This window comes from Micropterus salmoides, unplaced genomic scaffold (assembly GCF_014851395.1).
Source record: "Micropterus salmoides isolate LMB-PRFRI ecotype aquatic unplaced genomic scaffold, ASM1485139v1 Ms_hic_scaffold_19, whole genome shotgun sequence".
Classification (NCBI taxonomy): domain Eukaryota; kingdom Metazoa; phylum Chordata; class Actinopteri; order Centrarchiformes; family Centrarchidae; genus Micropterus; species Micropterus salmoides.
The window spans coordinates 7,898,401-7,926,031 of NW_024041039.1; the positions used below are offsets into that span (position 1 = coordinate 7,898,401).

At 37.9% G+C, this 27,631-nt stretch overlaps 2 protein-coding genes across 5 annotated transcripts; one reads left to right on the forward strand and one right to left on the reverse strand.

Annotated features, from left to right (window-relative positions):
• Positions 1 to 871: 871 nt before the first annotated feature.
• Positions 872 to 11,361, reverse strand: ganc (glucosidase, alpha; neutral C). Of its 4 annotated transcripts, none has more exons than XM_038728168.1 (26): positions 11,154 to 11,361; positions 10,680 to 10,742; positions 10,410 to 10,512; positions 9,690 to 9,817; positions 9,175 to 9,351; positions 9,067 to 9,088; positions 8,904 to 8,973; positions 8,189 to 8,285; positions 7,859 to 8,042; positions 7,424 to 7,568; positions 6,777 to 7,012; positions 6,559 to 6,685; positions 6,193 to 6,272; positions 5,075 to 5,218; positions 4,633 to 4,729; positions 4,428 to 4,529; positions 4,021 to 4,195; positions 3,667 to 3,735; positions 3,360 to 3,424; positions 3,181 to 3,257; positions 3,014 to 3,088; positions 2,643 to 2,756; positions 2,338 to 2,450; positions 2,073 to 2,176; positions 1,471 to 1,575; positions 872 to 1,078 (listed from the first exon to the last, which is right to left on the reverse strand). In XM_038728168.1, exons 1-26 carry the CDS (start codon positions 11,177 to 11,179, stop codon positions 1,005 to 1,007), a joined length of 2,772 nt encoding a protein of 923 aa, XP_038584096.1. In that variant the 5' UTR covers positions 11,180 to 11,361; the 3' UTR covers positions 872 to 1,004. The 4 variants fall into 4 exon arrangements, 3 of the variants coding, with proteins under 3 accessions (XP_038584096.1, XP_038584094.1, XP_038584095.1); XM_038728166.1 differs by lacking the exon at positions 11,154 to 11,361 and adding an exon at positions 10,905 to 11,021; XM_038728167.1 differs by lacking the exon at positions 11,154 to 11,361 and adding an exon at positions 10,905 to 11,011 and having other exon boundaries at positions 9,076 to 9,088.
• A 1,785-nt stretch (positions 11,362 to 13,146) lies between these two features.
• On the forward strand, positions 13,147 to 27,311 carry LOC119909907 (transmembrane protein 87A-like). Its single transcript, XM_038728171.1, has 20 exons — positions 13,147 to 13,304; positions 14,940 to 14,997; positions 16,623 to 16,720; positions 18,480 to 18,596; positions 18,777 to 18,824; positions 18,952 to 18,993; positions 20,079 to 20,199; positions 20,328 to 20,389; positions 20,735 to 20,918; positions 21,031 to 21,130; positions 21,321 to 21,414; positions 23,165 to 23,236; positions 23,373 to 23,481; positions 24,464 to 24,522; positions 24,680 to 24,783; positions 24,874 to 24,950; positions 25,736 to 25,800; positions 25,896 to 25,948; positions 26,315 to 26,345; positions 26,500 to 27,311. Exons 1-20 carry the CDS (start codon positions 13,194 to 13,196, stop codon positions 26,539 to 26,541), a joined length of 1,647 nt encoding a protein of 548 aa, XP_038584099.1. The 5' UTR covers positions 13,147 to 13,193; the 3' UTR covers positions 26,542 to 27,311.
• The last annotated feature ends 320 nt before the right edge of the window (positions 27,312 to 27,631 follow it).

Sequence of the window (27,631 nt, forward strand, 5' to 3'; positions counted from 1 at the left end):
AACTGGCAAGGTATGTGACTAAAGTGGATCAGCCTTAAAGAATAAAAAAAAAATTAGACATGATGGTCTATGTGCTGCTTCAACGGTCGTTTTTCCTTTCAGATATGAATGACGTTCTGGCAGAAAAATGCAGAATACCGAACAATTTCTGTGATGAAAATAGAACATTTTATTATAAAACAGAATATTTGCACAGCGGATTAATCTTATCACTATTTAGTCCTTTTACTTTTGTTGCTCCTCAACTCTCAAACAGCCTCACAGCAAATGTGTTTTAAGATGCTTCAAAACACTTTTAAACAAATTTGTGTCCTTCAGCTTTTTCTTGATTTTTGTGGGTTATACACTTATTTCCACTTGATTTATATATTTTCTTTTTTGTTTGTTCTGTCTCCCTTTTTTTATTCCTATAAAATTGTTTGTAACCTTTGTTAAAAAAAGTACCACTATCACTACAGTATTCTTGCTTGATCATCTAATATATTATAAAACTAGGAAGCTTTATCATTCAGCCAAAGGCTAAACTATAAACAGCTATAAACCTATACCAAACATCAAATAGACTCTTTTATAATAACTCTCATAGCACTTCCCTATTACACACTGATGTGTAATAGCTGTTACAATGTCAAGGTGTTTTGTCTCTGAATCTCACATTCTTACATGCTCCTATTATGTAATGTCTCATATAGGAGTTTGGCTTATTCCAGCATTTCCTATTGTACTATTTTCTGTCACTCTTAAGTAAGCAAACATTTGGGACTAGGAAGAGGTCAGGTCACACATCACAACAACACAACACAATGATGTAGAACAAAATATATGCTGTCACAAAGTATTAGCTTAGCATGACAAGATGTTAAGACTGTTATTGAAAGCTGCACATGAGTTCACCCTTTATTCAGTAAACTTTCACTTCACAACTTTAAACCACATGTAATTCGTCATTAATTATTATTTATAATCAATCAGTTATATTGATAATTCAAGAACAAATAAGATCATCATTGACAGATTAAAATGTTTCTTTTGTTCTCTTGGTATTTTTGAGATCCAGATTCAGTCCGCAAACTCGAACCTTAATTTAAAAGAAATACAGTACTTGATGAAACAAAAGTCAGTGGAAGGATTTGTCAACAGTAAAAGTAAACTTGAAGTTTGAAACAAGTAAAATGTTTATCAACTTTATATATGTTGTCAACATAGTGCTCTCAAATGGAATTGGAAATCAATTAATGCAGGTTTAAATGGTCTACTTAAAATGATGATTTAGACTTATTTGTTGGCTACATATGTGCCAGTATGGGCTGTAAACTCCACACAGTTGAGTAAAACAAGTCTTCATTTCATTTCAAATATATTCAGTGCTGTACTTTGCTAATAAAAAAATATTCTGATGAGGTTTATCTGACGTTCTCCTCACATGAAGAATGAGGGTTAATCAGTGCCTGTGACACATTCACAGCTAACCTATCTGTATCTCCCAGTCCATCGCCACTCTGAGGTTCAGGTTGCTCACTGTCAGCATACAGCAGGTCTCCATGTACTGAAATGCAGCAAAGGAGTCTTTAGCACCTGGTGATAAAAAGAAAAAATGTTATGCTTTATCTTGGACTCCTTTTTTGATGTTGGAACCAAGAATAGCAAAGACATGATTCTTCAATTTTCAAGAGTCTTTGTCACAAATTATTGTACTTTGCTTTTATTATTCACTTATTATTATTCACTCTTTATTTTTTCATTTGATGATTTCCTACAGGAGAAATAGTTTTTTCCTGCCACTTTAAAATGGATTTCTTCTGTAATACTTGTCAAACAAAACAAAATGTTGAGCCAAGAAAGATGTTTCTGATCTTTGAGATTTGAGAGATTATATCTTAATTAAAATTAACCTGGACACACAAGTATTTTAGGGAGGGTTTTTCCTTTAAACCTCTTTCCAGTTGAACCCCACCAGCGGTCTGTGTTTCTTGTTTAATGTTTGTTGTGATGGATGTGACTTTCATTGTCCTGGAACCAACGCTGGTGCATATGAGATGTTACTATACTTGTGAATGTCAATTATTCCTCACCTGGGACATGTACAACCACTGTGGACGGTTTGCTCTTCACCCCCAGGATGGTGACTGACTGTACGACAGTATCACAGTCAAATGTTCCTTCTTCATTGGCAGGACTGTGAGACGCAAGAACAGATCATCGTGTGTGTTTTCCTCCACATTCCTTTCACATTAGTCACTTGTACAACCAAAAAAATAAAAATGTTTTTTTTTTTAGCTACTTTCACATGTGGTCTAAAAGTAGATCCCTCATTAGGAGGTGTGAGTTATGACTCACCGGCAGAGCAGATGGCCCGACAGCATGTTGAACCTGCGCAGGCAGAAGGCCTTTCTGTCACGGTAGCTGAAGGAATGGCCATCGTCCAGGTACAACTCACCATCAGCGACGCCCTGCAGAGAAGGAAAGATTTTACTAATTAAATTATACAAATGTCACAAGTCTAAACTTATATAGAGTTTCATAACTACATAGTTTTTGCAAGATATGAATTGCCACCATATTTCTTAATACAAGAAATATATGATATAAGTCAGGATCATGGACAGAACAGATGTCAGGTTCCCACATCCTTTGAAGCTCACCTGAGAGTTCAGGGCCACAGTGATAGAGAGGGGGAGCTGCTGAAGTTCGGCTGTACAGGAGCCACATCCTGCTGACCTGCAGACCACCGAGCCGCCACGCTGGAACACAGGAACCTGTGCAGGGAAACACCAGAAAATCAAAATCAGCAATTTTATTTTAGCACTTATTTTTTCACTTTATTTCAGTTGAGAATCATTTAAAAATGTATCATGTATGAAGTACACATTTACAAAAAGTACAGTGCTATAATTTGCACTAGAAGCAAATCAGAAATACAGTAAATAATTAGCAAGAGGTAATTCAGCATGGATCCCCCTTATCAAACCAGATAACTTCCCCATTAATTAATCTGATCTGAAGTATAACTAACTGTATCCAGGGTGACAGGAAGACTCAGAGTCCTGCCTCCTTTATACACCTTTGCAGACTGGACATCATACCAAACCTAAAACAGAAACAAGCTTTAACATTATACACACTGAGGCCTATCATGAATACATCATGATATATAAATATGTTACCTGGTGGTTGATTTACCTCACCAGATCCAGGAAGTAAGACTTTGACTTCTTCAACACCCGCTTCCGTCACAGGACAGGCCAACAATGCTCCGCCTGCATGAAATCAAAGACAGTTAAACTACGAAAAACAAGCATGCAATAATTCCAGTGTATATTTTGTAATAAAGCAAAAATCAAAACATATTTATTTATCACCAATCATATACTGGTTGTCCACGGTGAAGGTGCTCTGTTCTCTCTGGAACTCCACCCACAGAGGTCTGTACAGTTTTAAATAAAATGAGCATTTCAAGAACATTTGAATGTTTTAATTTGCTTTAAAAGTCTATCTATGTATCTATCCTTTATTTAGTGTTAGATTCATACTTTCCAACATTACATCATCAAAATATGAGCGACATTAACCTCTAGTGCCAGAAAAAACTAAGGTAAAAAGGGTTTAATGATAAAAGTGAGGGGCCTGCAGTATTTTTACTGAGCAGTAGAGGGAGGCAGCACTAACCTGAGTGGAGGCAGACCAGAAACGTGAGCCTTGTGGAACAGGGTGTACCAGTAGGGCAGTAAACAGTACCTTAGTACAAAAGAGACAAGACTATAACAAACACACTACGCCTACGGGGATCACTACAACATAATTTTGTGTTATCAAATGCATTAGAAAAATCAAGGAACACATTTGTTAATTTGTGTTCCATTCTGCATATTGACTAACATTTTATGGGTTAATGAGGTAAAACAGGGACTTGTTCTTGTCCTTTAATAAACTGTCTTGCCTAGTCCAAGACAGCTGAAATTGATCATTTCAAATTTCTTTCCCTGTTTGAAACTCATTCGACTGACACCTCATTTAAAGCACCTCTGTTGGATCACAGTGCGGATTGTAGCGGTGACTTCATTTCCAAACAGCCAGGGCTCCCGACGTTTTGTTGTGTTTGCAGAGTGACCACGGAAAAACGGCTGCAAGGCGGCAGCCTGGTACCAGCGCACCAGCAACTCCGGCTCTGGGTCCTCAACAAACCCACCAACATCGGCTGAAACACAGAGGGAAAAGGATGTGAGGCTGCAACTTAAAAGTGTGAGACAGAATAGTGTTAAGAAAATAAATAGTAGAAAAGCAGCACATTACAGTCCTGTAAGTCTAGTTACAGACTATTTTTAAGGTACAAACTATAGTTTTAACAGTGTGTACCTTGTTGTAGCAAATAAAGTCCAGTATTTCTATCAACTCAAAGCTGTAACAACCATGTACAGTACTCCACTGACCTCCACAAAATGCTATGCCTGCCACGCTTAGAGACAAAAGCATTGGAATCGAGATCTTCAGATACTCCCAACTGGCAACGTTGTCACCTGTCCATACCGCTCCTGCATCCCAAACAAAAGTCAATCACAACAAACATTGCATTTAAGGATACAACCATGAATACATCACAGGGGATTGAATTTATTTTTCATTTCAAGAATTTACCAAGTCTCTGTGACCCAGCAAAGAAGGAACGTGAAAGGACAAAAGGTCTCTCTGAGCCGCCTGAACGAGTTATCAGACCCTCCACTGTGGCCATGTGCTGTGAGAAAACACAAGAAATTTGTAAAACAGTCATTCACTTCGTACACTTCAACTGTCATTTAGTAAAGTTGGACACCTCTCATATGATTGAGTAGAAGATGAGATTGTACAGTTCTCTGTAAAAACCTGCAGCACCAGCTCAAGCACTCCCCCTGTTCTGCATTTTACTGGAGAGTTCCTAATGGTCTAAATGTTTTTTTCTACTTTGACAAAATTAATGTTCTGGCGAACCACAGATGTTTCTGCATAGACAATGTTGAAACTACACAGGTGCAATAAAGATACTACAGTTTTAATCCAAATAATATTGGTGTATCAAAGTACGTTAAATGAGCCCGCTCACCTGGTAGAAGCCATACAGGTTGTGTAATTCCCGGTGCTCCCAACCCCCATAATGCACTGTGTCCTTCGGCATTGTCTGCTCTGGCCCGTCGAACACAGACGGTTCATTCATGTCATTCCACACAAATAACGATGGCGTTGACCCCTGCATCAGACATAAACACTTCAACAACAGCAACTCTGCTTTCTGCAAGTTTATGGCAGTTAAACTACTCATTGGCTGAGATCCATATAAAAAACATTTTTCCTAGCCACAAAGAACAAAAAAAGACTGTAACAACTTGGTATTTCACCCGTGGGGCGGTGCCTTGAATCCTGCGCCACACAGTGTGCCCAATGCGCGCTCTTGTTGGCTTGTCCTGAGTCGTCTCGCCACTTTTTGGATAAAATCAACAAAACCGTAACCTAAAAAGTTGCTTAGAAGAAGCCTAATCTTTGCCTTCAAAGATTAACCTACAGGAAACCGTATGTTTACTAAACTTCAACAGAGATCTTTTTTTGTGATCACTGATTTACGAAGGTACACTTACATTTTTGCTCCTTGTTCTACCTGACTGTTGATACATTGATCTCAAATTGACCATCATAGCTATACTAGAAAATATATATAAGAAAATACTGTTAAAATATACTGACATTTAGATGGACTAAATTATGTCCAACTCAGAGGGGGGTGTCTGTATTCTGATGTCGTATCTTACATCAATAGATGCCCAGCCTACAATGCAGACGTATACGTAGGTGTGAGACCAAATATACACATTTTATGAAAACATGAATAGTATATAGTATATAGTCTTCATACTTGACATGCATCAAATAAACTGACCTCATATTGTATGCATGTATTATTAAGTCTAGTTTGCCTAATTTTCCAAGCTTTAAAAATAAAACTAGCACTTACTTTGCCACTCAGTCCAACTTCTCATTTTCATCAAACCAAAATAACTCATTTGTGTTTTGCATTCTTGAAAAAGGTGCAAACAGGTTATCATATCCAGTTGCCAACTATAAAGCTAAGTGCATTTTAGTTTCAGGATAGGATACCTCTTCTCAGTTAGACATAGGCCCAACATCTTTCTTTCCAAATCCATTCTTGTGGGTTTTTTTTACTCTTACCTTGTACTTATCCAAGCTGAAACATCTGGAGTACCACGCTCGAGTGTCGGGACTGCTGAAATCAAGGTAAGAGGATTTACCTAAGAGAGAGATAAAAATTCCATTTACAAAGAACAAAAACCAGGTATCAAGAAAATTATTTTTTATTTATTTGTAGGAGCTCCAAAAGTCAAGATAATCATTATGATAACATCCTAAAAAACTAACTTTGATGCAAAAACACATGATACAACCAGTAACTAACTACTATAATATTCAGAAATTATGTTTATTTTTAGGTCAGCAGAGGGTTTTCAAAGTAGGTGTCTCATTTGTTATGATTTGATTATGTAATTTTTGAATTAAATTATCATAGAAAAACATTACCAGGCCAGCATGAGCCCTGATAGATCTGCCCCTCTCTGTTTTTGACAAAATGCCCTCTGTCTCTGGCCTCACAGTACAGGGACCAATCAGGATCAATCTTGATGTGGGGATCACTTATTACAACCAACTGAAAGACAAGAAACACAATAAATAACCTAAATTTGTGACATAGAACAACCGAAAAGGGCAGTAAATCTATGCAACATCCTAAAACTTGCCTTCCTCTTCTTCTTCTCTAGGTGGCGCTGCAGGCTGGCTGGTTCGGGGAAAACAGCAGAGTCCCAGGTAAAGTAACGCTTCCCATCCGTGTGCTCAATATCCAGCCAGATTACATCGTATGGGATGTCGTGTCGATCAAATCCAGCATCTACGGCCTTCACGTCAGCTTCATCGTTGTAGTTCCAGCGGCACTGGTGGTACCCGAGTGCAAACAAAGGGGGTAGGGCTTGATATCCTGACCGATGGAGGGAAGAGAAGCATAGTTTGGAGCCATACTCATGGATAATGTATGGGCATATTGCTGACACTACATGGGACTTAACATCCAGAGGATGAAATTAAAAGCAGTCAACAAAACAGTTTCTCTTATGGCTTAATCTTCCTTCCATTTTAACATACAGTAGTTAATAAAATATTGAAACCATAAATGGATAGAAAAGGAAAAACAGTCAAATAAAATAGCCTGGAATAACTTAGGTTTAACTGTACACAGAAATTACAAATAAATCTGACATTGTAAGGTTAAAAAAAATATAATAACCCCTTTAACCCTTTTTAAGATCTTTTTTAGGTCATGCTTTTTATGTGCAAATAAACACAATAGTTAGATAAGTTAAGTTAATTAGATTCAGTGCTGCAAACAAACCTGTTAGTTGAGCGTACTGGGAGAAGAGCTGCTGTGGACTAGGCCCGAGCAGAACCGCACAGTCAATGACACCACTTTCTGACAGCCAGTGGACATCAGTCTGAGGCTGCATCCGCCTCCGCTTCACTGGGGGTGTCTGGTCATCCTGGGTAAAGTAGGGGGTTATTATTAAATAAACTTGTTTTTGTCTGTTTGCAACCAGGACATGCAAAAGCAAGTCTGCAGAACCGAATCTCTTAATAATAGAGCATGTGATAAGACAGTAGTTGTTACCAGGTGGCTTTGCTGATTCAATTTTCCCACCAAAATCTTTCACCCAGCGAAAAAAATCTGGCTATCTAACTTTAGGGAATATACAAGAAGCTCCTGAAAAACTAAGCTTTGACAGATAGCTAAGCAGTTGGTGCATGAGAACAGCACTGGAACAAGGGTTACCTGATGCTGAGATTGGCTGTAATGAACGTTCACAAAGGTTTCAGATGCATTTAGCCAAAATACACCCAAAGTCCTGTCGGGCTTGTGGGCGACCAACAGCGGCACAGACCCATACAGGCCGAGGCGGCTGTACAAGGCATACGCAAAGACATCCAAGTTATACAGCCGATAGGGTTCACCATCTCTGTGAAATGACATTAATTAAGGAGATGATTACCAACTGATTTTGAAAAATTAAAGCTATAGTTGGTGAAGTGCAAATAAATACCAATAAATATGTCTTTATTGTATAAACCTCCTTCTCAGCTACTTAAAAATACATGTGTGTACCTGGTGTCCCTGAGCTGGAGGCTGTCAGCGTGCTCCGGTAGACCGTACACATGACTGAACCCATGGAGACAGAGGTCTGACCCAATGCTACTGGGACCTGGAGATGAAATAGACGTATTTTTATTTATGTATTTCTGTATGTTGATAAATAGTTTTTCTAATTGAGCTTTAATGAACCACAATGTACAGAGGATATTGACTGGTTGTGTGTGTGTGTGTGAGTGTGAGTGTGGGGGGTCATAAAGGATGTTGGGCCGAAATTTGCCAAAGGCGGTCTATTAAGATCCAAAAAAATTAGCGTTGAGAGGCTGTTTTCACACAACCTATTGTGTACCTTGCTGTCAGTCTCATTAATGGCAGAAACATCCACACATGACCCATGATGATGAAGATAGAGAAAAACAAAAATGCATGGCAAAAATAGCATATTGTCAATATAAGACCACCCAAAATTTCACAAGTGTGTGTGTTTTTAGGGGAGCTCATGTCTTATTAAGAGAAACCAAGCTCTGCCACAGTGAGGTGGAGCCAATCCCAGCTGACATTGTGAAAGACGGAATAAAAAAAATTACATTTTGACAGAATAATTTTTACTGAAAAAAAAAATTATTAAGGAGAAATACAAACAATATTTCTCTCCAGTCCATTGTACTACAGTGGAGAATCACTTTAAAAGTCTGCCTTTTAAAATAGTATAACAATAGCAGAAACAAACCATTAGCTTTGACATCCACAAACTGCCTGAAAGTCTCTTTCCATAAAGAACTTGAGTGGTCCTCTTGAAGCTGTTGAGTGGAACAAAGCGAAAAAGAACAAAGGCATTAATAGGTCAGATGAGGCTTCAAGTAGGAGTCATATTACACTGGAATTTCTCTTACCCTACTTACATGAGATGTTGCCCTGAGGGAGAAAGACACAAAGAAAATATTTAACTTCCTTGTGTGCTGATTTGTTTCCAGTACACAACCTTTCCCTGAAATCCTTACCTGGGTGGATCCTGCAGTGTCTCAAACCACAGTTTGCCTTTAGTGTTGAACGTAACCATCACGTCGTCTTCGCACAGGATCTCAAGTCGGAAAGGGAAACGCCACACACAAATCTTGTGACATCCTGAAGACCAAGAAAGGGTGACAGAGTCCTTGGACTGTCTCTCCACTCTCAACCTGCCAGATGAGGAGGGGAAAGTTCAACCACTGTCCGAGTACTGCAGCACTCACACAAATTAAGATACAGTTAAAACAATGTCACCACCATCTGAAAAAGTTTTGTAACATTTGAGGTTGGAAACACCCTTAAATTTTAACTTAAAACCTATTTTAAACCCTATTTTGACATCCCACAGAAGAATCACAGATGTGCAACACAACAGACACAAACCTTTCCATTTATCAGAGAAAGGCCAAATAGAAAAGGAGTAAATGTTTTTTGTAAAATGTATGAAAGAACATTGCTTGTGTAACGAGATATCATAATAGAGAGATGATGCTGATGCAGCTCTTACTGTTGGCACTGCAGTCCCCCCGTTATCACATCTGGAACTCGGTAGCGCGCTTTAACAGGCTCAAGTTCATCTATTAATATCCTCACAGTGTCATTTTTGCAAAGTGACACAGAAAGAAGCAGTTTGGTCTGTGAAAAGAGCAAAGCCAGAGTTTTTTCAGTGTAGAATTTAAAAGGGTAGTTAAGATATTAGAACAAGCCACTGTGATGTATTATAAAATTAGGAGTTCTGCACTTTTTTTTATTATAGATACTGGGGGCAGATTTTATCTGCATTTTTAACAATGCTAGTGAAGTATATCTGAGATAATTATATTACACAACTCCTACATAGTTAGCTATCTTAGATTATTATCACCTGTAGGGGATTTCATTGACGTAGGGTTTGGGTTTGGCTTCTATGCACAATTCAGTGAATTTAACAGTTTATTAATACTTTTTTTAAAGTAATCTGAATCTACATGTATTACCTAAATTAAAACAGAAATACTAATTAGAAACAGTCTACTTCTGTTTGAAGATATTTATGGCAATTATTCATCTTAATCACAAAATATTTCTCTCTCTCTCTCAACGAAAATCAGACATGCACTAAAACAGCACAAATATTCCATTAGCTTTGAGCTTGTTTATTACATGGCACATGATCAAATGGTGTCAAGTGGGAATAAAGAAATAGATCATGCTTGGTTTTGATTTACAGAAATACTGCTGTTCAGACCTGTGAGTCAGGCTCCAACAGTTCTAAACGCGCCCCCTTCTCTGTGAGCACCATGGTGTCCAAAAGGGCTCGGTGCTGCAAGTTCGGGCCCTGGATCTGTCGCCTCAAATTAAAAAGTGACAATAAACATCAACGCTGCAATGCATTACACATTTCAAAATGGTCCTGCAAAGTACTGACTTATCCTATTGAACACATTGTGGGTGATTTTTTTCCTATTTATTAATAAACATTGTGGATTATAAAATGTATATTAAATGCTCAACATACCTGTAAAAAGCAACATGGTCACTTTTCTTGAACTTTTCTCTCCCTTCATCTTCCGGGACAACACTGAGGAACAAGCAGAGAGAAACAGGAATACATCACATACCAGGGACAGGGTGGGTAACAAAACCTTTTCCTGGCTGTCAAAAATTACTTTTACTTATACAAATTTATTCTAACCATGTATATTTTTTGAGCATTAACCTTTCAAATAATTTGTTAAGTTACCTGCTAGAGTTAGAATAGACTTTAAATGCACAGACAAATCTGTAATCAGAAATGCAAGGGAGTTTCCTGCTGCAGTAAACACGGAGCAACATTAGACAATATTACTAGACATTATCAACACATTGTCCCAAAGGGGACCGAAGTACCTCAAGTGGCTTTTTTTACACAGACTTAATGTTGAAAAGTCAAAGGTCAATGATAAAACAGGCCGCTGCTGCAGAGCTGCTGAAAACGGCTTGCTGTTTATACCTAACGGGTTGGCTCACTTCCGCCATTTCGTGCAGACAGACAGAAAACGCCAGCCGTTAACTGTCGGTTGTGGTCGTCTGGTAAGAGCATTAACTAGCGACACATTATTTTTCTGTCTAAACAATAGACCGTATATAAAAACGTGTCAACTTGTCGGCTCTCTTTCACTTTGACAGCACGAGCAAATGAAGATAGACTTCCGGTGGGGATTTTCAAACTAAACGTCAAAGTGCAGACTTGGTCTTTCTTGAAACGTTTAGGGTGTCCTCTAAAACACAAATTTAAATTTCCTTGTGGACAATCGAACAACTAAATAAGTTACAACAAACAGTGATATACGTAAGAAATAACAGACAAACAAACTTCATCTGGGCCAGAAGACTTACTGGTAACGTTACACACCACACAGCTGAACTTTCCACAAAATTGTTTTGAAATGTGCTTTACACTATGTTTTAAGCTAATGCTAGCCTGCTAACTTAAAATTAAATATTACACAAAACTAAAACTAATTTGTCAGAGATTGGCACAGTGAAGGATCCTCAGTGTGCCCCAGTGTTTGCAGTAGGATGGTTAGCTCACCTCTGTGATAAACCTGGTGGTTGATCATAAGAGAACTGATTTAGGGACCATCAATAAATTGTTGTTTTAATGAAACAATGCCGATTTTTTTTACCTTCATTCTGACCTGTCAATATTAGTGAACATTGTGATTAAAAAAACTAAACTAAATTGGCCTCGTGCATACTCATTTTGATTGCTTATGTATAATTTATTTATTTTACATACCTACCATAATGTGATCCAGTGACTCAAAATCAATATTAGGAAGTATTATTACACTGGAATAGGACACATCTCTTAACACTGGATTTTAGAGCTTCTTCTATTTTATGGAAATATTTTTACAGAAAATGTACATTTGTTTTCAATACCTTCCATGTAATGTGACCCAGTGACTCCAAATCAATACCAGAAATGATGACTACACTGGAAAACTAGCAAGCACAGCTCTTCCTATTGGACTTTAGTGCTTCTATTTTTATTTCCAATTTGTGTTTCTCCCATTTATTTAGCTAATGGTTTGTGGTGGGGGTGTGAATAGAGTAATTGCTAAACATCTAACATGCTAACATGAAAGATTAGCTAGCTATAGCAGCTAATATTAGCTATACATTTTAGGAAAAAACACTTTTGCTTTAACAAAATAATTTGTTTTAAAATTGCCTTAATGATTCTACATTTGCTGTAATATAGACTATACAGTATATTCTGATAAAAGAAGTAAGGATATTTAATACAATAATAAGGGATAGGCTATTCATAAGATCTTGGCTTAAGATCTTGGCAATCTCTTTTTTTAAAATCTTTATTGCAAATAGGGGAATACAGTTTACATAACAGTAACAGGGGTATACATAACAGTATAAAAATATATAAGACACAAATAATGAGAACTAAAACTTTGCCTATGTCATAAAGATATTAAAAGAGGATCATATGTTACAGTTTTCACAGCCTTTTTGTTGTTGCATTTGGAAATTAAATTGACATAATGTTAATGCACAACCTCACGGAAAAAAAGTACAAAGTTAGGTTTTTTACTGCTGAATTTACATTTATGAATGTGGAATTTTGCCATTAGAATGAATAATTTTTTTATAAAGTACTTATTTTCTTTATTTAGCAAAATACCACATTCCCCCACAAAATCTCTATAAATATGGTCAATGATGAATCTGCTCAAGTTTTGACAAATTGTTCTGGAAACAATGCCAAGTAAGGTGGAAAACAGTTTCTGGGTTTGTATTGATGTCTCTTTTAAATGTAACCATGTAGTGATGTGAATCTTTCTAAATGATACTCCCTTCAGCTTGTTTACAATCAGGTATTTGTGAGCAACCACCGTTTTCCCACCGTCTTTTAACTGTCTCTCGACTGTTCGGTCGCCATCTTGTGGTGACGGTGTTAACTACATCAAGAAGCACCCCGGAACTGGAGGCGGATACGAGTCTGACCTGTAAGTTAGTAGATGCTCAAATGAAGATGCCAGATGCTCAGGCTCATCGGTTATGTTTGCTGCTTTTTGCACTAGTTTTCCGTTTCGGGACAGCGGCAGAGGTCTCCGTATGGAAGGTGGACATCAACTCGGTGGGTGTTACGCCTTCAATATGCATTTGTGCGGTTATTACACAGCCTGTCATGCTAAATCTTACCATACAAGGTGTTAGCCAAGGTAGCTAACTAGCCCAGAGCAACCCTTAATTCCGCTAAATGTTCCACCTTTTAGACACACAGTTCTGATTTAGATAGTCTGGCAAGATGAGCCTGTCGTTCATAATGAGCTAGCTTAAAGGTACCCTAATTTAAAGTCCTAACTCTGCATATCAATTATGGTTTAACCTCCTGCTAGATACCAGTGCACATCTTAATATGCTAACGTTACCAGTGGAATGTGGTAAAGGCATGTCATCTGTCAGGACATAATGTGTAATTAAAAGAAACGAAGGCCATTTTGTCAGAAAAGTCTTTCATGGAGCTACCATAGTTAGCTCAACCTGTTATTACCTCAGTGCATGACAGAAGGGGGTATAAGTATTGTACTTTGTCTTGACAGAAAGGGAAACATTTATCATAATAAGCAATCACGTACAAAGTACATTCACAAGTACTGTACTCAAGTACAATTTTGAGGTACTTTATACATCTACTCCATGACATTTCAGAGAATTATTGCACTTTTTACTATAGTTAACTTTAGTTACTACTAGATGTTCATATTAACAATACAAAATATAAATAACAAATACATTTTATATTAAGATAAACTGTATTGATCCCCTTGTGAATGCAAGCTACCTAGTAGATAAAGTATATAAAATTAGTTAAAATTAGCTCCAGCTTAAACATTAAAGTGATGTACACAAGAATGCATAAATAATTATAATTCAATAATATAATATATATTCTTATGAAATGGCCTATTCTGCAGAAGTTGCTACTTCAAGTATATTTTGATGCCAATACTTTTAAGTACTTTTAAGTAAAAATGTGTTTGCCTTACTTGGATGTAATTGGAACCAGGGTAGTATATCCTTTCAGGAAATAGACTGCGTGGGTAGGTTACATGGAAAAAATCCATCAGCATGTACCACTGTCTGCGCTGATGTGGTTATAACAAGGGTAATTAAACCTCTCGGTAGCTAGATATTTATAAGAAGTAGTCACCTTCAAGTATGGATTAATATAGGCTATCTGGCACCCTCAAAATCCACTGATGTTGGCCTAGAATACAGTTTATGTTATACCTGCATTTCACACAATCTTTAGCTGTCATCTGCAGCTGATCTTACACTGCACCAAAATCGTTTTTTAATGCCTTTTAGCCAAAAGTTTGAGGTTCCTCATATGAAAAAATACAAAAAATGTTAGTACATTATATTGTGTCCAGTACAGCTGATTGTCTTTTTCAGCTGTGAAACCCACATGCACACTTATCCTAGCAGCACATTCTTACAGATATGGCATGTCTTTTGTAGATCCATTAACAGGTTTTGCTAGATTTTTACATTTGTAGTTTCAAATGCACTTTAAATCCGTCAATGGTTGATTACTGTTCACGATTCATCTCACAAAATAAAACTGTGTTGTATTCAGTTGGTAATCATATTTAGCTCCTCTGGAAAATGTTATGTGGATTGAAGTGATTCCAAACAGGAGTGTTGATATTAACATTTCATTCACTGAGCTAGATTGTTGTAGTAAGTGCCATCTCTTTGTTTTCAGACACAGGATGCTGTGTTTCGAAAGACGCTATATACCAACACCACCATCTTCATGAAGTGTAAGTAGTCTGACCTCTTCATCATGCATTGTCTTTTTACTTCCCTAAAACACGATTGGGACATATGCACCAACAATGATGATAGCATTTACACAGGATAGCCTACTTCATGCATCTGCAGTAACCTTAATATAAATATTAAGCTATAAGGTACAAAGGTTATTTGTCTGATAGGTGGAATATTTACTTTTACGAGACATTCATTATTGTACTGCCAGGGAAGTTGTGAGTCACAGGAAAGTAACACTCAGGTAGAGTACATCCTTATTGGTGGTGGTGTTTATTCTGGCACTCTTTATCTTTTCCTAAGTGACAAATTCTGCCCACCAGGCACCAAAATTCAAAAGCTAAAACAAACCACAATCAGAATGTGTCTGTTGCATTTGACCCAAGTCAGTGTTGTGCCACAGCAATACAAGAGTACAACGGGAACACGAGTTATGTACAGAAAGGCCCTTTGTGTTCTCTGCCTCTCCTTTGTCTGAATTTTTATACAGTGCCTGGAGGATGATTTGGCTTCATATTTCTTAGTTTTGACCTACTTACAGTAGACATAAAGTTGTTTTTAGTTTATTATCAAATAAAAAGCAGTAACTCTTCTATCACAAGAAATCAAAACCCTTTTATATTTGACAATACCGAGACTGTTGAGTTTAACATAAATGTCAGATGGAATTGTTGTGCTCAAATTCATGTATCACGATGTGTTTATTGCTCGCACTGCCACTGACTAAACTCCAAACATTACGTATAAGTCAGATGACCAGCAACCTGCAGCGCAGATTTTCCGGGAAAACCTGTTCAGGGAACCTCTTGGCACTGCAAACAAATGTCAGTGTTTGAAATAATAAGTAATGCTGGAAAGCATTTTATCTGCCCCGTGCGGATGAGTCACACTATCATGGTTGAAAAGTCTCCTCTTCTCTGCATAGTGCTCTTCATTGAACCAAAGCATAGTGATTTTCCATTAGTCCACATGGTGACTCGACTTGACCTATGTTAATTTTAAAAAATTTCAGTTTCAGGAATCTAAACATTTTGAAGATACAATTTACCCTAAAACTCTTCAACACAATGTAACTTTTATCTCGGGGACTATGTTATTTATTGTTATAGCAGTTATTTCAGTCAGGTGTAATGTACTGTACCAGGCATAGTCTAGATTGCGATATATTCAGCAAATCTGCATTGGAGTTTGGTAGGAGGAAATACAATCTATAACATTTAATTTTAATTGTCAGGTTTTTTTGTCAGTCCCCCAGAAAGGTTATTTCTTCTCTCTATAAATTGCAGTTTGCATCAGTTTTCACCACTCAAAAAGTAATAAAAAAATCCATAATACTGTGAAGAGACTGATTTCTTCTCCCATGGTAGCAGAAAATAGACCAGGATGCAATGCAGCAACATGGAGTAGTGAAAGTCACCTATTGAAATTAAACCAGAAGTGGGAGATCGGGGAAAAGAATTTCCACAAAAATGTAGATTACAACACACACTCCTGTAATGCTTTCATTACAAGTTGACATGTGATGATCTGGAACAGCTGATTGGAACTAAGGCCTTATTACTGTCTAATAATCCACAGCTCCACCCTTTAAATAACTGGTCGTCTTTTATCTCTGCAGTCCAGGGTGACGCAGCGTCATGTGATAGAAACCTACCATTCAACATCAGCTGGTACCTGCGCTCCTCTGTCTGCTACAATGAGGTCTTTAACACACCAGTAAGTTTTGAATTTTGTCTGTTGATCTCTGAGTCTCAACTGTTTGTTTACGTTAATGTTACACACAGGTACTGTAGACGTGGTCGCTAAAAATTGGGTTTTGAAAATCAATAGCACTCAATTCAAATCAATCCTCACTTTGTAGATTTTGTACAAGAATGTTTTTCTACATCTTCAAGCTTTTAAGCACATTTTGTCACTCTGAAAGTTTAATTCATGGACTTCTCACCAGTTCAGGGCTTTTGGCTTCACATTCTGCATCAAAATCTGTCAGTCAGAGCAGCTGGTGGGTCTTATCTGAAAGTGTTTTCATGGCCTTGGGCTCCAATCACGTTGTTGTGCCAGCGCCAGCTTTTTGTCCAGAAGTGTCTCAAACTCAGCTGCTGCTTCGGCTTTGAGGTCACCTGTAGCCTGATCAGAACATATTTTATTCAGATGTGTTTTGAAATGTCAGTGTCTTCTTCTGTCAGACTCAAAGCATTCTTTTAAAAAAGAAGAAATAAGAAGACTGACTTCAAGCAAGTCGACAGCAGCAGACATTGTTTTTCTCCTTTGTTCTTCACTTACTGGCAGATAAGACAAGAAAGTAGTGAAGAAGTCCTGAACGCTTTTCACCAAATAAAAAAAGATATTGTGATACATTTTACGATATGTTTTATATTTTTAATGAAATCAAAAGTCTAAAATTATGCAAATAGTAAGTTAACAAGCTGTCTAACTACCTGCTACTTTAACTGTTCGGTTGAGTTCCTTTTATAAGACCTAAGTATTCAATTTAAAAAGCTGCACATTTATTTCCAATTGTCATTAGTGTACTGTCAAGCTAATGTGTGCCTCAGATGTGCAGTTTTACCACCAATCTGTTGTGTAAACAAAAGAAGCCACATTTGTGATTTGGATTTTTGCAACTATTCTTTCAACATTTATTTTACTTTTTTAGTAGGTTGTTTAGGCTAAGGCATTATAAGGCCTAAATAAATTAGAATTTCTCTCCACTGTCCAAAGAGGAATCACATAGCAATGATGTTTCTTATGGACTGACTGATATCTAATCTTTGCAGTTTTATATAGGTTTCCACTAGTAAAGGAATATACCAACGTAGTGGGATGGATTGAATTGAAAGTATCTGGAGGACTATGTGAAGTTGAGCTGTTTGTAGTGATCACAAAATGAAATCCATACAATCAAAAGAAAATCAGTTGGGACAAAAATGAACACTGTGATATTCATTGGTCTTACTAAAACTGCACATTGATGCTGATTTCATTACTACTCCTCATATTCTGTTTTGAAATATGCAGTGTTGTGTGGTTTTGGTGTTCTTTTTAATAACTTAGTTGTTTGGTGCAGCTTTTATACACAGCAGTCTATATAAAATAAATAAACTGGATATAGAATATGAAAAACTACTGCCACATGCAGTTTGTAATATTTTGTAATACATGTGGATTTTTTATATAAAAATGCACACCCAGAGAACGTTGGGACATATCCATTGGAAAAAAAGTGAAACAATCAGATCAATTTGCTCATTCACTTGTGTAAGACTTAACCTCCATCTGTAGTTGAATGAAAATTTGTCTTTCAACCACTGTTGGATCGTAAATTTAGTATTCTGCCTGTTGAGTCTACAGTTGACACAGTTTGATAATTTATACCATTACCATTAATTTGGTATAATGTTGCAACATCAGTATACTTTAAGAGAATTAACTGGCTGCAAACAGTGTAATTTAATTCCCCTTACTGTCTTTGTAGGACAACAAAGCCATGAACATGTTCGGTATGGACCACATGTTGAAAGACGGCTGGAGTGGCTTCTACAGTCAGGGCTATATGTACTTTGACAACTGCTCCTCCCTCTTCTTACCAAAGGTTTGTGACCAAGACAAAGGTGTTATCTTAAAATAAATAGTACATAAACAAAGGCTTACACAATTAATCATCACTATGTACATAAGTTTAAGCTCAGTGTTTGTTAGTGCTGCAGTTATCTAATGTTTGGGTATTTCAGGTAACTCCATAAAAACGTCTTTACTCTGTCATCTCACTTAGGTGTATTATGCAGACTTCAACCCATATCAGCCCCTCATTAGCCCAAAGGTGAGTCACTGATCATGGATGGATTGACCATAATATCTAAATACTCTGTAATATGAAGCATTGGGGTTGTTTTTAAAATTTGTTTGTGTTGTCTGTCCAATTTAACACTGTTCTTTGTTCTGGTTAGAGTGACCCATCAAATCAGACGCTTTTTTGGCCTGACAAGCCAGTAAGTACATGTTGTTATCACGTTTAATGTAAATGTCTTTAAATATATGTTTTTATCAGAGCTCATATCGTAGCTCATGTCCCATGGAGCTCCCGAGGGTCACAGTGGGAATAGTTTTTCCTGAACTTCTTTTGCATACCCCTTGGAACAGTTTGTGACCAGTCTAGTTATGATACACAGTCAGTTTAGAGTAACGATCTGCATATGCTTCAGAATAGAGAGATGATATGGCATGTTACGTTTATTCCTTTATTGTTTATTACTCCTTTTGTAAGGGGCGAGCTCTGACATTAATGCTGTTGTATCTGCTCTGTTTGGCTCTGGACTCTAATTGTAGTTGTTTCTGTGATGCTATGGATATGACTGTGGTAGCTGTATTGTGACTTCTCTTTACTGCTCCTACTAACATTAGCCTAGAAAGCAGCTGTAGCTGAGATTTCCTGGTTCTTCTATCCAATATGACAGATGTTATCATATTGTACACCACAAGTGTTCAGGAATAGCTTCTCCCACTCAGCACAGCCATGTCCCCTCACTGCACAGCCCCTGCATTGATACACCCATTCAAAAACTAATATGTCACAGCTTTGGTCGTCATAGCAGTCAAAAGCCACAGTCATGGCTACAGACATAATCACAGTAACAGCAGCGACCAAAGCTGTAGCCATCCTGTAGCTATAGTCATGATCACATTGGCAGCCTGTCAGAATCGCAGCCACAGTGGCAGCCGGTTATGACAACGTGTAGGGAACAATTTTAACAAGCTTCCACTAGTTATAGTAACATTTGCTGCTCTGAAACGGACAGAATCAGCCACAGTTGATGGTGCAATCACTCTAGCCTCGTGTCGTGAGGTAACCCAAATTCAAGTAATGCAAATTGTATTGCAAGCTAACGCAAAAGTATTGCGAGAGATCACATAAGTAATTCAGTATTACGATATCAAACCATGACCCCGGAAACATTCAGTTCTGTCTGATGCTTTTCAGATATTGAGGTAATGTCTTCATTTATGGTTTTAGTGGGTGTACATATAAAGTATAAATAACCCCTATCATAATTTGCTCACAATCATCTTTTTGCAGGATATCGGTGCAGTGGCCAAAGCTTGGGAGGACAGTCCATATCTGTTCATAGTGAAGGTGCAACCTTTATACAGAGTTGAGGATGAAGACAACGCAGAGCACCTCAACTTTGCCTTTACAAGTGAGAAATCAATTCAGAAACATTAGAATGTATCGTATTTACTCAGTAGATACATTGGTAAATATAAAAGAGTAAAAAATCTAATAAGCGAGAAGTCAGAAGTTCCTTTTTTATTTTTCTCTCCCCAGTGGTAGTTGAGATGAAGAGACCACATGACTACTCTTCTCCAGCAGACTGGCCCCTGATGATGGTATATATTTAAAATGATATAAAGGGAGGGTTTTTAAATAAAAAGAAACAAGTCTTAAAGACAAATTATGGTTACGACTAAATCAAAACCATATTAGCCATAAAGATTTTCAAATCAAAACATACAGAATATTTTACAAAACAGTCTTTCTGTTTCTGAAGCTTCCAGCCACATGTTGTGGCCTTCCTCATCGAACAGAGTTTCTCAGTGGAGTGGACTGTATGTGGTTGAAAGCTTTGGAAACAAAAAGTTATACCTTTGGTTGAGTTTCCAAGGCCAAGAATGAATCTTCAAGCTCCATATTCTGCACATATTATGCTTTTCTCTCTCTCCTTTCCATCACAGTTCTTCATGATCATGTGCATTGTGTATGTGCTGTTTGGGGCTCTCTGGCTCTTCTGGTGTGCCTGCTATTGGAGGGATCTGTTGCGGATCCAGTTCTGGATCGGTGCTGTCATCATCCTGGGCATGCTGGAAAAAGCTGTGTTTTACTCAGAATACCAGAGCATCCGTTACAAAGGAGACTACGGTTGGTTGATTTAATATATTGGCCTGTCTGTGGAATAAGGTTTTTTCTCTTTTCTCTTACACTTTAACCTGTTTATAATCGTCATTTTGTTTGTGTGTTTTTGTCTTCACAGTTCAAGGTGCTGTGATTTTTGCTGAGCTGCTCTCTGCACTCAAAAGATCTCTAGCCAGAATCCTGGTCCTCATTGTCAGTCTTGGTTATGGCATAGTCAAGTAAGTTCGCTCTTTTAAAACTGACCTGTTACCTCACGTTACCTCTATTACCATTTTAAGATAGTTTTAAATATTTATCCAGTGAAATGATGAGTCATTAGTCATTACAAATTGGGAGGACTTGCTGCTAATACTCTCATTTCAATCATTTGTCAGTATAATTGAACATTTTTTCCCCTCACTTGTGTAGGCCCAGGTTGGGTACCACAGTGCACAGGCTGGTAGCTGTTGGGCTTCTCTACCTGCTCTTCTCCTCTGTGGAAGGTGTGCTAAGAGTGACTGGTGTAAGTACTGTTTTTTTTAAGTATTGACTATTAATAAATTAGGAAATGTTTGGTTTGCACTAGCAGTGACTACAGAGTGAACAGTGAAGCTGATATCAGTGATCTTAAATTAAAAACAGTGACGTTGGATTTACATGCTGCATCGTTTCCTATAGCCCTGGATATACTTAGATGTACTCATTTAGCTGACACTTTTATCCAAAGCGACTTACAATTGTTGTATATGTCAGATTTTGCGCGCCTCTGGAGCAACTAGGGGTTAAGTGTCTTGCTCAGGGACACAATGGTGAATGTGTCACAGTGGGGGATTGAACTCTCTCACACCAAAGGCAGGCATCTTTTCTGTGCGCCATCACCACCCCCGCCAGTACTTGATGGCTGCCACGCGTATCCTGCGTTCCTTTGGAGCGTAGCTTGTGCAATTCGCCAGGAATTAACACTACGTGTCCGCAAGATGCAATTCCGCACATGAACGTGGGGGCAGTATGTCGATCTGACCGGCAGGTCAGCAGCTCTCCACTGTTCCACACACCGGCCCAGGTGGTGGCGGTAACGTTATGCAGTTGGTTTGCCAACCACCATTAAACCCAAAAGAAGAAGGTCAGCAGCAGACTTAAAAAAGGAGATTTATGGTGGGATGTTTACAATAAAACTCCTGAAACTATTACGATGTCTCATTAAAATCACAACCTGCTCGAGTGTTGCTATGTTTGGTTAGTTTATGATGTGCAAATTCGGAGATTGTAAAGGAAGATAATCCGGTGTCACCAAGAGATGATCGGTCCTGATCTGCACCCTAGTGGATTCAGGTTTAATCCTCCAGTTACACGCAAAGTACGCAGGCAAGTAGGTGAACAATGCCGTTTGCATTGCCAATGCTTGAGTAAAATGTAAGTACATTAAATGGCTTTTGCTGGAAAAAAATGCTGACCATAATTACGATCAAGGCGAGGTTTGAAATGATTTTAAATTAAAGGCAGCACTCTGCACAGTCTAAACTTAGCTTTAGATGACAGCGACGGGTAGATCCTGTTAGGTGGCATAAATAGCCTGCATGGTGCAACCAAATCTATATCAATCAAACCACCCAGTGAAGATATTGTATCCCAAAATATACTAAATGGATGAGAGAGGAAAAGGATTTAACACTGAGCCTAGCTTTCTCTGGGAGGCACATTCTTGCTGCTGTTTATTTCATTTAATTCACCATTTTCTGTGCCACAGATGAATTTCATACAGACAAATATAATGAACCCTCTGCATTTCAACTAGGGCAGATGGGACATTGTCTGATGCAGCCTCCACAGGCTGATTGAAGCTGATAGTGGTGGTGTATTTTTACATAAAACTCTTGCCTGGTGCAGCTTTCAAGGCACACTGTATAAATAAATTTGATCTGAGCAGAGAAGGCGATAGAGAGAGAAGGTTATGCAGGGATTCAGTCTCTGGGAGGCAGACAAGTGATGATAACAGAGAATGACAAATTTGATCTAAGAGTGATTTTCTAAAGCTGCCAGAGACACTGCAGAAAGTTCAAAAAATCATAAAAACAGTTAAACAAACAACTCGTTTGGAGGGCCCTCCAAAGAGGGGAAACTTAAATCTTAACCAGATTTCAACACCAGCTTATCTCTGAAAAAGCACTTCATGATTAAGTAATTATTCTCTCTTTCAGTCACACACAGTTGCTGTTCTCTAGGTTCGTGTTTTGTTTCGTTTGTAAAATCTGACTTTTGCCTCTTTTTTACAGGGTTTCTATGGGACGGTTGCCCTGGTGGCCAATCTCAGCCTCTCCCTTATTGACTCCTGTGTCATGTGGTGGATATCCTTTACCCAACCAGCCAAAATGGCTACTCAGGGCTAATCAGGATTTGTATTTCAGAAGAATTGCAGATACAAGCTTTTTATTATGGTTAAATTACTGTATATACAGTATATTTTCCTTAATTTGCATCTACATTTTCATCAGTCTGTCTCAAACCACTCGTCTCCTGAAGCTCCGCAGAAATGTAGTGAAACTCTCTTTGTATCAGCACTTTACCAACACTCTAATCTTCTCTGTTGTCGGTGAGTAGCAACTGCTCTGATATTGATTATCCTTTGTAGAGCTGTACCTGAGTTCAGAAACAGCTGCTCTATTATAATCTGTTTAAGGGGAACTCTACAGATTTTACACATTAAAGTCTGTTATCAGGTGTTGGGGCGTACCACTGAAAAAAGTTGTAAAAAGCATCGTATGGGTCCAGAGGGAGCTGGTTATATTGAGGCAACAACTGTTTGAAAATGGAAACATCTGGAGGTTCAAGAAGAAGCGTTTAAAAGAAGTGAGCTTACCAGACCTCTGTAGCACTTTCCTCATCTCAAACTGACGCTAGTTGCTCGAGGTTACTTTAGGCGCTACGAGCATAACCCTGACCAAACTGTAAACACCTGAATTGCATTATGGTCAATGTCGGCACCAGGTTTTGACAGAGAAGAAAAATGGGTGGAATTAAAAAGTCAGCTTCACAGTTATTGTTATTTATGTCTTAGTTTTTTTAACTGTCTGTCATGAGTCTTGGAGTGCAATGCTAATTTGGTGGAGTATTCTTTTAGCAAGGTCAACATCTGAAACTAAAGTATTTCAGTTTCTATTTCTCTGTAAACAAAGGAGATATAATGCAATTATTAGTGAGCTTTAGAGGTGCTGTTAGCTGAATTTTATTACATTTGAACAGAGCCAGGCTAAGTGTTTCTATACCTTATGCTTAGCTAAGCTAATTTACTGCTGGCTCCTGCTATACATTTATGTACAGATGTAGGAGTGTATTGATCTCCTTATTTAACTCTCAGCAAGAAAGCTAATAAGCATATGAACAATTCCTTGAACATGCATGTCCTATACTGTTGCTTTTGATATATTAAAGTGTATAAATGCATTTGTATTTGTTTGCCAAACCTTTGGCAGAGAGAACTTTTTCTAATTATTTTTTTCTGGGGGCTGTTGGTGAGCATTTGCATCTGGTTTACAGACATCAAAGTGACATGAGTGTTTACTTTGTGTCCACAGCTTCCATCATATTCATCATCTGGACCACCAAAGTTTTCAAGCTGGTAGACTGCCAGACGGTCAGTTTGTTTTCCGTTATTGATTGATTAGTCATTGTATTGTGTTCCGGTCCTGTGCCTTCATTAGATTTCTGTTTCTTGTTTATACAGAGATGAAAAGTGAACCGATAACAATGATCTCTGTGTTCACTGTTTTCTATTTTTATCCTTTCCACAGGGTTGGAGGGACTTGTGGGTAGACGATGCTTTCTGGCGTCTCCTGTTCTCCACCATTCTTCTGGTTATCATGGTGCTGCTGCGACCCTCTGCTAACAGCCAGAGGTCAGAGTCAATCTGGACCTGGGGCTGATTCTGGAGCCCATTTAAGGTTGTTAGTAGTTATATTTAAAATTTGGTTCTGTTTTATTTTAGGTTCTCCCATTCTCCTCTTATTGATGAAGATGATGAAGAGGAAGAGGCTAAGGAGCCCATGCTGAGTGAGGCATTTGGTAAGACTTACTATTATTAGTAGTATTTAGAATAGAAATAGGTGGAGTGGGATGCCCTGGCAACCAGAGAAATTGACTTTTAGATCTTATGTCCTCAGCTCACGGGCATCAGTTGCTATCAACACTTGAACACATTTGATGATTGCATTGTATGACTTGGCCTACTTTATACAATTCAAACATGCACAGTTGATTGTTGCGCTCTCTGCAACATGCATGTGGTTTTATGTATCTTAACCACTCTGCTACCAGGTGCCTGTGCTGTTTGTGGCCCCCGATCCTTTTGTCTCTGATAATTATGATTGATGTAGCATTTGTTTAATGTCATATTGTCAGTGTTTGCGATCAGTCAACATGCTATTCAGTCAGCTACCCAGTATTGTCTTCTTGTAAACATGTTTGATATGCAGGCTAGCTAAAGTATCCAGTAAAAGCTAGATTTAATAGAGCAAATTTTTTTATATGAATATAGATATCAGCTGTTTGTCTAAATTTGCTGGAAGGCCTGTGATAAATGTACACATCTGCAAATAATTTAGGTCTGCTCACAATTTACCTCAGATCCCATAAAGACAACCCTGTTAACTGGGGCTATTGAGGCCATAATCTCATCATGCAGATATGTGGAGAACAGATAATTTTAGAACTGCTACCCTTGTAAGCATATAATAATATAAATGGAACATTTTACAACTTAGTTATCTTATAATCATATTATTGGACAAGAGACTTATGTGATTTCAATGGGCTTTTTTTCTCTCTCTATTTTTTTTATTATTTTTTAGAGGGAATGAAGATGAGAGGCTCAAAGCCTGACTCTAATGGCTCCCAGAAACTGTTGAGTAAAGAGGTGGGTCAGCTGTCTACTGTCAACATCTCTGTCCATTTATTGCTTTTTCACACATAATTTAATAATTTTGTATTCCTAAACTCTGCTTTTTCCAGGATGAAGACCTGAAATGGGTTGAGGAGAACATTCCTACAACTGTTGCCGATGTGTAAGTAAAGTCACTTTGAGCTGACACTCTTAGTGACAGTCTCTGCAGGCTCAAGGCTTCACAAAAACATACAGCCTTACGCAACCTGGAATTTGTGAGAATAAGGTATCGGCTTATAACGGTAATCCTTCTTAAAATGTCATATTATCTCAGTTTATGTAATTGTATGAATGCAGCTTACAGTACCTTATCAAGGACAGCTCAGGCTAGAAAGATATACTGTGTATACTCAAATAATATAATACTTATTAAAACACTTTGGGGGCACAAACAAGCTATAGAGAGTATCTTAAAGTGTTTAACCCAGGCCTGGACTGTGTGACTAAACTGACTGCCTCCTCCTCTGCATTTTTTCTCTTCATACAGAGCTCTCCCTGTAATGCTAGATGAGGAAGAGGTAAAGGGTCCTTTTACATTCCCTCTGCCAGTCCCATGATTTCCAATGACCTTTTTGTCTATTTAAAATGCTCCTGGTTATGACCTTTTTACTGTGCTGTCATTCCCACAATCGCGTTACGGTGCATGTATTAATCTATGTTCTCTTTTTCCAGGAAATCCTGAAAACCAAGATGGAGAGATCCAAAATGGAATAGACGTAAAAGCGAGAAGATGACGTGAGAATAAAATGAAGGCAATTTCACTGAGGCGTCAATGAATGCGTTCTGAGTGGTCTGATTACCAAAAAATGTGGGCAAAGCTAACCGTTCCCTCCAGAGACTTTCCTTTTTTTATTTTATTTTACAGGTACAATGTAACACTAGAAAGCTCACAGAAGCATTAATTGTGTGTTTATATTAAGGCGGGACTGTGCAATCCGTAGTTAGATGGGTTGGCTGTTAATGTCATGATTGGCATTCTGTGAAGGGGGTGAAACTGAATCAATTACAAAGCACAGGACTTCGATAAATATTTTATTTGTTTCATAGATGTTTCTTCAGTAACACCAAAGTCAAGTCAAGCAGAAACTGGCTGAATTACACGATGCCCTTGTGAAAAATAGACTATTTATCAAAATCCTGTCCTGTGGTTTTAAACTTTAATGGGGCGTGTGGTTTTATGAGCACTGGGGAGGAACATGAAAACATCTGAGAGAAGTTTCCTCACCTGCTTTTCCTCACCTGAATTGCAGATCGCCTGATTGGTCAAATTTGTAAGACTGTGAGGACTGATTTCAAATCTGTTCAGGTACAAATTGGCGGATGTCTCAGCCAAGAAATCAGATGATTGAAAACACATGCTGAAAACGCCAAGTTATTATGCATAGTAAAATTATATTTGAGCAAACACAATGAATGAAACATTTGAACTGTAGGTTATCTTCAGAGGTGTACTGTGCCATAAATAAAATGCTGTTTTCAGTTTGTGTTTTATTGCACTATATATTTCATAGGTCACATAATGACGTATATTTAAAACTGAAATGAGCGAGCAACTTTATGGTATGATTAACCATTTAGCCAGATAACAAACAAAGTTTTAATGCTTTTACCTTACCAGTGAAGATTTCCTGAGCTCATTTCTTGTAGCTGCACCAACAAATTATGTATGTAAGTCTTATTGTTAACACATAACTAACACTTTGTTGTCTGGCTAACTGAGTAATCCTGAACATGGATTACTCTATGTAAACAGTACTGCATCAGTGAATATTGATACTTGAAGCATATCGCAGTTGTCAGGGTA